This window comes from Arachis hypogaea, chromosome 12 (genome assembly GCF_003086295.3).
Source record: "Arachis hypogaea cultivar Tifrunner chromosome 12, arahy.Tifrunner.gnm2.J5K5, whole genome shotgun sequence".
NCBI lineage: Eukaryota > Viridiplantae > Streptophyta > Magnoliopsida > Fabales > Fabaceae > Arachis > Arachis hypogaea.
The window spans coordinates 18,674,509-18,684,230 of record NC_092047.1 but is presented as its reverse complement, the minus strand read 5'-3'; the positions used below and the strand labels follow the sequence as shown (position 1 = coordinate 18,684,230).

The following is a 9,722-nucleotide window of genomic DNA, read 5'->3' as shown; positions in this document are numbered from 1 at the left end:
TACCCAATTCCCAATATTTTCAATAACAATACAAAATACCCTTTTATTCACCCAATGTCCCAAGGTTCCCACACTTGAATGATACTCACACACACTAGCCTAAGCTAATCAAAGATCCAAATTAAGGGACAATTATTGTTTTTCGCTTTAAGGCTTGTAATGTGCTAAAATAAGAATAAGTGGGTTAAGCGTAGGCTCAAATTTGGCTAACAAGGGAAGATAAAAGGTGAGGCTATTTGGGTAAGTGAGCTAATAAAATGATGGCCTCAATCATATAAATGCATGAATACACAAAATAATGGACATAAAGAATCAAACAAATCAAAGATTACAATCATAGAAAGAGAATAATGCACACAAGAAGGAAAATAAGTGGTTATAAGATGTAACCACACCGTTAGGCTCAAATCTCACAAGCTTGTGTTCTTAGCTCAAAACATGTTCCACAATATATATAATTCAAGCAAGTTCTATGAAAAGTTTTCCACTCAAATCAATTGGTGCCCTATAGATAGAAATCCTTGGAAAATTTCATTATTTTGACTAAGCTTATTGTGTATATATATGCAAAAATAAGAAAATTCAACAAGAATCCAAAAAAACTAAAATGAAATGCAAAAGTGTTGGGATTAGAAATTTGTCACCCAAAATCACCGACCGGTCGGACGACCTCCCCACACTTAAAAGTTTGCACCGTCCTCGGTGCACTCAAAGATGAGCAAGGGGGTACGGCGACTCTCCGGATTGCTATGTGTTCTTTCTTCCGCTTCCATGGTTGCTTGTGGTGCATTCATTATGAAAAACAAAAATATACCACCATAAGATGAGAAGATATAAAAGCAAGGAAGCATACATTGTTGGAATGAGGTAAATCACTAGAATGAGGTGAGTGAATTAGTGTGACATTAAGAAATATTAGGTGTGTGAATTCTAAATTGCGCGGTTTAGAATACACATTAGCATAAAAGCCATGTCACAAAAGAAGTATGCACTTCACTTATCCTAGTGTGCTTGAGATGCTTTAAGTGAGTTTGTAAGGTAAAACAAGCATTACCGAAGCATAAAAGCATTCAAGCCAAACACATATGGATGCATATAATCATGAACACAATGCATTAAGGTAAATGCACAACATCATCCATCAAGAGGTTGCCTAATCGAGGGAAAAGGATCCAAATCACATTATGGCTAGCTACAACATGCAATTCAAAAGAGTTATAAGCTCGAAGACAATTCTCATCACTTGGTATTTTTCAAAAGGTAAGCATGAAGAACTCAAAACCAAGTAACAAAATATAACCTCAATCATAGAATCCAACAAAGATTATCTAAAAACATTCATGCTAAAATAGCATTTAGGCAATAAGGGATATAGCAATGTATAGTAAATAAAGTCAATACTCCAACACTTATGATGAAAAGAGAGAAAATAAAATGAAAACTAAACTAAAACTAACTAATCACTAACTAACTAGCTAATTAACTAACTAAAATAAATGGTTATCCATGGTGTTTGGAAGTGTTGGATGAGGGGTAGGAGAAGGGAAGAAGAAAGGAGAAGGAAAGAAATAGAAAGAGGAGAAGGAAAGAAATAGAAAGAGGAGAAGAAAAGAAATGTGGTGAAGGAAGGAAATCCGCGCGTACGCGCGCATGCCGCGCGCGCGCGGATGGCTTATTCCGAGAGTGACGCATACGCGTCGTATACGCGTGCGCGTGAGTGGGGTTGTGCCAAAGGCACAACGTTGGCGCGGCGTGGGCATAACTCTCTGGAAAATGTATGGAATGTAGAACTTCTCAATCCACGCGTACGCACGCATGGCGCGCGCGCGTGGATGGTCGAAAATGCTGGAAGTGCGCGTACGCGCCATGTACGCGTACGCTGGATGGTGCTCTGTTTTCAAAAAAAAAATTTTCTATATTTTTGCACCAATCCAAGCATTCCAAACCTCCAAACAGCTACCAAAACACCATAAAACCTTATTTAACATACTTAAACTACCAATTAAACTCTACCAACTAATCTAAACATGAAATTAAACTAATTTTACCAATATTTACAAAAGAGAAAATGAAAAGATTTTACCATGGTGGGGTGTCTCCCACCTAGCACTTTTGTTTATTGTCCTTAAGTTGGACTTATGGGGAGCTCCTCTCAAGGTGGCTTGTGCTTGAAGCTATCCTTGAACATCCACCAATGCTTGAATCTCCAATAAGCTCCATTCGTCAATTTTAATATCTTCAAGCCTTGATGGAGTTCTTCACAAACCATGGGCTCCCAAAATTGATCCTCATGTATTCCCGGATCCCATATCTTATTTCCACACCCATCTTCAAGTTGATTATCATTATTCCATTTGGGTGGCATGACCTTAGAATTCTCAATAAAGTGACCAAACATTCTCCTAGACCCAAACAATCTAGCTCTATACCAAACCGTGCAATTAAGCTTTGAACATGCAACCATAATGAGCCTAGAATAATGTTTCCAACCACTAGCCATTTCCTTTTTGCTTTTAAAGCCACAAATATGTCTAAGTTGACCATCCGTCTCAAGCAAACCATATTCAAGGGGAATAATAAAGCTTGAGTATAAGGAATTTACCCACTTGAATGAAAGAATGGATGGTGGTGGCTTGGGGAGAGGTATCTCCAACGTGCTAGCAAGCTTTACTCCCTTGTGTTCTTCCTTGTTAATCTCCACCTCTTCATAAACTTCTTCACTTCCAATCCTTTGTTCATCAATTTCATCTAACTCTTCCCCATCACTCAAATCATAAATGGGAGGTTGAGAGAAATCTACCTCCACATTGCTTTCTATCTCATTGGGAGAAGGTTCTTCAAATTCAAAGGATTCACCACCAAGATGGTTGGATGCATGATCTTCATCACCAAGGGAACTCAATTCTTGCTTCATTCTTTCCAAGTCTTCATTCAAAAATTGTTTTGGAGGTTGTGCACTTTCCTCCTCGACATCAAATTCAATCTTCTTGGATGGATTTTCTATGATTTTAGCTTCCCATGGAGGTTCCGCATCTCCTAGGTCTTCAACCACTTCTTCCTCTTCTTTAATGATCATAGGCTCCTCCAATTGTTCTAATACAAAGTAGCCTTCCTCCCTTTCCACCGGAGTTTCCAATCTCTCCTTCATGCTATGCTCTTCTTGAGCCATGGGAGTTCCTTGAGTGTCCAAAAGTTGGGATGCTAACCGGTTTACCACCGCATCCAAGGCGGTCATGAATTGTTGCACATCCCTTGTCATCTCCTCATGTCCTTGAAGAAGAACACCAAGGGTTCCATCCATTAGAGGTTGGAGTGGATAAGAAGGTTCATTGTCTTGGAGAAAGGGTTCATTATAGGAAGGTGGTTCTTCTTGGTAAGGTGGTGGTGTGTATTGAAGTGGTTTTTGGGAGTAGTAATCTTGGAATTGTGGTTCCATGTATGGCTCATATGGTTCAAAAGGAGGTTGGTATGGTGGGTAAGGATCATGGTCATATGGAGGTGTTTGTTGAAAATAGGCTTGTGAGTGTGGTTGAGGTTCATGTTGAGGATATGACTCATAGGCATATGGTGGTGGTTCTTGAAAGTCACAAGGAGATTCACCATAGCCATTGGATTGATATGCATCATAGAATGGCTCTTCTTCATAGTGCATTGGTGGAGGTTTTTGCCAAGAGGATTGATCATAAGCATATGGCTCCTCCCACCTTTGGTTATCCCATCCTTGACACACATCTTCATTGTAGCTCCCATCACCTACAACATAGTTGTAATCACACTCATAGCCAAAATGAGAATTCATGGTGAAAAGATAAAATAAAAACAAAAGCTAATAGAAAACAAAAGAAACAAAATTCTACAACTAGCAAATAAAGCAAAAAGCAAGATATTCACACTATTCACATATATACAATAACCAATAACATAACACCATTGCAATTCCCCGGCAACGGCGCCATTTTGACGAATGGATTTTTGATGGTTTAGAATTTCACAAATGAATTCTCGTTGCAAGTATAGTTCCTAAACCAAACAATAATCCTTTCATACAAAAGATTGTTTGTCACTAGTACAAACCCCTAAAATTTATAAACCGAAGTATTGGACCTCGGGTCGTTCTCCCTAGGAATTACAATAAAGTGTCTTGTTATTGGTTATGAGTTATTTTGGGGTTTTGGATAAGAAGCATGAAAAGTAAATGGCAATGAAAATAAACTAACAACTATAAAAGGGCTCTTGGCAAGGTATGAAAATTAGAAGTCCTATCCTAGTTATCCTTCTCAATTGTGATGAGAATTGTTCATTGCTACCACTTAGTTAACCCTTACTAATTAAAGGAAAGTCAAGTGGATGAATTGACTTGAGCCACAAGTTCTAGCCAACTCCCAAGGAAAGACTAGCTTTAGTGCACTCCAAACCAATTAGCAATCTCTCCAATTATCAATCAACAAAGGAATTAGATAACTCAAGTGTCATTAATTACTCTACCTAGGCCAAGAGGAACAAAATCTACACTAAAACTAAAAGAGGCATTTCAACAAACACATAGAGTGCAATAGAAGTAAACATTATTAATTGCAAGAACTAAAGGAATCTACAACTACAAAGGCAAGAGATCAACAATAGAAAAGCAAAGAAGAACAATTATTATGAATTACCTCTTATTGAATTGGAAGAAAGTAGAAGGAACAATAATAGATCTACAACAAAATATAAGAACAACATAAAGGAAATTACAATAAAAGAATAGAAGAAGATGAATGTAGCAACAAAGAATTGAGAGATAGAAGTGGAAGAAAGCAAAGATTAAAACCTAGATCTAAAAACTAAACCTAATTCTAATTCTAGAGAGAAGTAAGAGCTTCTCTCTCTAGAAACTAACTCTCACTACTAAAACTAAGCTAAACTATGACTAATGATGACAAGTATATTGATCCCTCTTCAATCCTTGGCTTAAATAGCATCTGAAATGAGTTGGATTGGGCCCACAAGGCTTTAGAATTCGCTGGCCACGTTTTGCTTTAAGTGAACTAGGTGGCAGCAACGGCGCGTGCGCGTACTATGCGCGTACGCGTCACCATGCGCGATTCAACTATAGCAAATCTTATATCGTTTCGAAGCCCCGGATGTTAGCTTTCCAACCCAACTAGAACCGCATCATTTGGACCTCTGTAGCTCAAGTTATGGCCGATTAAGTGCGAAGAGGTCGGCTTGACAGCTTTCCGGTTCTTCCATTTCTTCATGAGTTCTCCAACTTTTCATGCTTTCTTTCTTCATTCCCTTGATCCAATCTTTGCCTCCTAAACCTTAAATCACTTAACAAACATATCAAGGCATCTAATAGAATCAAGGTGAATTAAATTTAGCTATTTTGAGTCCTAAAAAGCATGTTTTCACATTCAAGCACAATTAAAGGAGAATATACAAAACCATGCTATTTCTTGAATAAATATGGGTAAAAGGTGATAAAATCCCCAAAAATCAATACAAAACAAACCGTCAAATTGGGGTTTGTCACCAAGTTGACTACTTAGGTCGAACTCCTTCGTCCTCTAAGGGGAACCTTTTGTTCTTGCCACAACCGGGTCCTTCATCGCGCACTACGCCGACATCTCTGGCTGACCGCCTGCCCTCTCATAAACTCTGTAACGTAGCTTTTCTATGAGACTCGCGATGCTCTCCCTACCGAATTCGAAGTCTTCACCCTCCTCCGAACCAAGTCTTGTGACCAAGCTTGTGGCCGAACAAAGTGCGGCATACTTAAGCATGCAACCCTCATGTCCAGGTCTCGTAGTCACCGGCATCCGTCTAGAATCCTTTACATCCTTGCACCATCTTCTCATTATAAGACTGTCTGGTATTTGTTCCAAACCCTCATATTTCATCATGCAGAATATGTGACTACATGGAATACCCTCGCTATTCCACATCAAACAGTCGCACTCAATTTTCTTGTCATCGGGGTCGAACAAAACCTTGTGTATCCTACCATGAGCACCCATTCTTGAAAACTTGTAGACAGCTACTGTGCTTATGCTGACTCTCCCACGAAACAGCAAGGTCACAACACCCTTAATTTGTTTTTTCACCTCTCTAAAAACTACCCGTGTGTACAGTTTTGATGCAAAAAGCTCAATAGAGTCAAGCCTGGTAGTTAACACGAGGCTATAGTACGTAGAATAGAACTGCGCCGTGACTTCGTTGTTTTGATAATCCTTTACAACACGATCTAAGCTGTGCACCAGCTCCAAAATGCTATCAGTGGATTTCAGGAACCCCTTTATGTATGCATTAATCCCCTCACATCTTGAGGTTGTCCTGTATCCCGCACAGAACATGCCCCGGAGATATGATGTTGCCCAACTTTCTTTGACCTCGTATGTGCTTTGAACCCAACTATTATTTTGTAGGCCAAGTGACTCCACTGCCGTCTTCCAATACTCCTCAAAGTCCTCCACCTCGAAGTTCGCATAGATAGCCTTCCTAAAGACTTTCCAAAATTCGGTATCCTTAACCCTCTAAACACAGTTTTTCTCCAAGTGCCACCCACACAACTGGTGCCTAGCTGCGGGGAACACCTCCGCAATGGCTGCGCGCAGCGCTTTGTCCCTATCCGTGACAACAACACACAACATCTTCTCTCCCATTACGTCAACAAGATTTAATAGCAGCCACCGATAACTACAAACTTCCTCATCCTCCAGCAGCGCAAATCCAAAAATGGTTGTCTGTTTGTGGTGATTTGACCCGGAGAACACTACAAGCGGTTTCTTGTACTTATTAGACCGATACGTCGAATCAAAAGCCAGAACATCTCCAAATAACTGATAGTCCGACATCATCTCACCGTCGACCCATAAAAGGCTCCCCAGCCGATTATCGGCAGTTTGCGTGTAACGTGCGACCGTTGTCATGTCGGCATTTGCCTTGCACTCTAAGTAACTGATCGTTGCTGCAACATCGCCATTACTAATTCGGGCCAGCCTTAGCCCGTGAACGTAATTATACAAATCACACTTTGTAAATCGCAGCATTCCATACCCTCCAGATTGACCAGCCATGTAAGCCATTATCTTCGAGGTTGTTATCCCAAACTGCTTCGTGCTATCAACTTGCGCTTTGTCACCATTACTCATCTTCCGATGGCTAGGCAGGAGGTGGGAAAACATGTGCTATCAACTTGCGCTTTGTAAATCGAAGATGGTCCTGACCTTCCACACACTGCGTTGCACATCATAGTAAATCTTCAACTTCGCCTAACAGTTGGTTCGACTCTCCAACCTCTCCTCCCTAACTCACTCAGGATGGTCATAGTGCTTAGGATGTCTTGTCCCTTGTCGGTGGCAGAAAAAGTCTCTCCTGACCAAAACCCCGTTAATACGCCCCACATCGCCCTTGTGGACCCCAAAACCCCTCATTCTAGCAAACTCCTTGTATGCAAGATAGGCATCCTCCTCCCCAACAAACTCTCTGCCCAGGAAATCCTCTACGACAACTGGACGAATTTTTCCATCATCCCCTGCATCATTGGCACCACCTGAGAAATTACCATGTTCATCTTCTCTGTGACCTGTTGGGTCACCTTCCTCACCACCGCAGCGCCACCACCTTCATCCTCATCACCTTCTTCATCACTAGCATAATAACAGCCACAATATCCATCGGAGCTGTTCTCATCTGAGTCTTCCGCTTCTGCTCCGAACATCCGGTTGAAATCCATCAGAGTTATCGGTTCACAGTTCGAGCCTGAAAACATGAAAGCGTGCAATAAGTTACGGTCAATCACTCCACCCATGAAAGTTCTTATCAAATTATAGTAAAGATTTTAAAAAGCCAAACAACCATGAACACACACCACTGTAACAGACAACACCCTAATGTCTCATGCACAATCAACTACATCATAAGCCCGGGACATCCGTTTCCCTCACGATTAGATCTTCCCTTCCAGTTTCAACATCGTGGAGGTTTACATGGAACTTAACAAATTCAAATCCCACACTAAACCCTCCAACAACCACTCTGGACCACTATTTGCAAGCACGACTACGGAAATTATTCTTCTAATAGCGGTTGCCACCGAGAAAAGTTCACAAAATATTTGCACACAATTCTTTCACCCTACCATCTCAACTAACATCACAAGCTGGGCTCAACTCAGCAAACAGAAAGAACTTGCTTATGACCAAAAAATGCAACCGAACTAGAGCACTCAAACTTGAATAGTGGGGAGCACAATCACCGGCCAGATCTCCACATCAGCCGGCACGGAGGGCTCACTACATCCTTTAGTGTGGGGAGCTCGTGCAAGGAACCGGTCCTACCCCTCAGCTTCAGATCACACGCACTCACGTTCCACAATGGACACAACGGCTGCAACACAACTTCAGATCTCTACTGCATCCGTCACACAGTGCCAGACCTACGCAACTGCCGGCAGCAACGACCACTCTTCGAATTGGGGAAGCAGATGCGACAACCGCATTTGCTACGGACAAAGTGGGTGGGGCTTTGGTTACGAAACTAGTGTTGCAGACTGTTTCCATGACCATGCTCGACAGGCTGAACAATTCATCCCTTTTCCCACACTAACTCATAATTTTTTTTTTGGAAAGTGGCCCAAAAATCTTTTTCTTCCAAAGCCCACAGCCACAATGACCCACCCATCAATCCAGTCCTGATTCCATATCTCTCGTTAATGAATAGTATCGGCTAGACTCACCCCTTCTAAGCCTTCTAAGACTACACCAAATCCCACACCCTCAAAGCCTGTTCCGTTATAAACCGAACGTCACACGTGTCCTCCCTCCAGGCACACAAAATAAAATCTATGTACACCTTCCCCAACTTTCATCTGTACACTAGACCGTCCCTTTTATCAAATATAATTCAACTCTCATTTTTGATAATGCAATTCCACACGATATTTTTTACATGTATGCATGGATTATAGATGTTTTACTTGATTTTTCATTCCATTGTTAGTTTTATTTCAAAGAGCAAAAATGATTCTTTTTGTGGGTGTCTCAAAATCTCGATTGTAATTTTAAAAGTAAAATTAAAAAACAAAAAAATATGCAAGGTGATGGAGACAAAGTAAAATATAAAAATTAAAAAAGAAAGGAAGAAGAAGATGAAGAAGAACAATTAAAAGTAAAGAACTTTACTAAAAAATAAAAAGTATAGTATAAGTTTAAGTTCAGACTTCAAAGGAACTACTCAATATTTCCATTTTTATTATGTGATACCAGAGAGGCTGAGAGTATTTTTTATTTTCAAGTATTTTTCTAAAAGAACTAAATTGATTACAATATTTGTCCAAAACTCTATTTATAGACTAACCTAATGACAATTGACAGTTACGCCTATAATATTTTCGTCAGTTTTCAAATTTGAATAACCGTTTCGCACTTGTTGTTCTTTGACGCTCTGTTGCTGATAGTAATAACGGTTTCTTGCACTTTCTACTTCGACGCTCTATTATTATCATTGACAGTTACATTTTTTATTAAAATTGTTTGCTAGTGCCAATTGGAAGCTTTTCCTAATATATTAAAACTTACTTTTTAAAATTAATATAACATAAATTGACAATAATATTATCTTATACTTATTTGCTTAAAATTTTTTTTTAAGTATTAATATTTTTTGCCTAACATAATACTTCAAAATTTTTCACTAGAAGACATGTAATGATTGAAAGTGAAAAAATTCAGTTGTTTATT

At 39.8% G+C, this 9,722-nt stretch overlaps 1 protein-coding gene across 1 annotated transcript; it reads right to left on the bottom strand.

Moving 5' to 3' along the window:
• Window positions 1–5,597: 5,597 nt before the first annotated feature.
• LOC112729795 (protein FAR1-RELATED SEQUENCE 5-like) lies at window positions 5,598–7,133 on the bottom strand. Its single transcript, XM_025779944.1, has 2 exons — window positions 6,553–7,133; window positions 5,598–6,480 (listed from the first exon to the last, which is right to left on the bottom strand). The coding sequence occupies exons 1-2, from the start codon at window positions 7,131–7,133 to the stop codon at window positions 5,598–5,600; spliced, it is 1,464 nt and encodes a 487-aa protein (XP_025635729.1).
• Window positions 7,134–9,722: the final 2,589 nt, after the last annotated feature.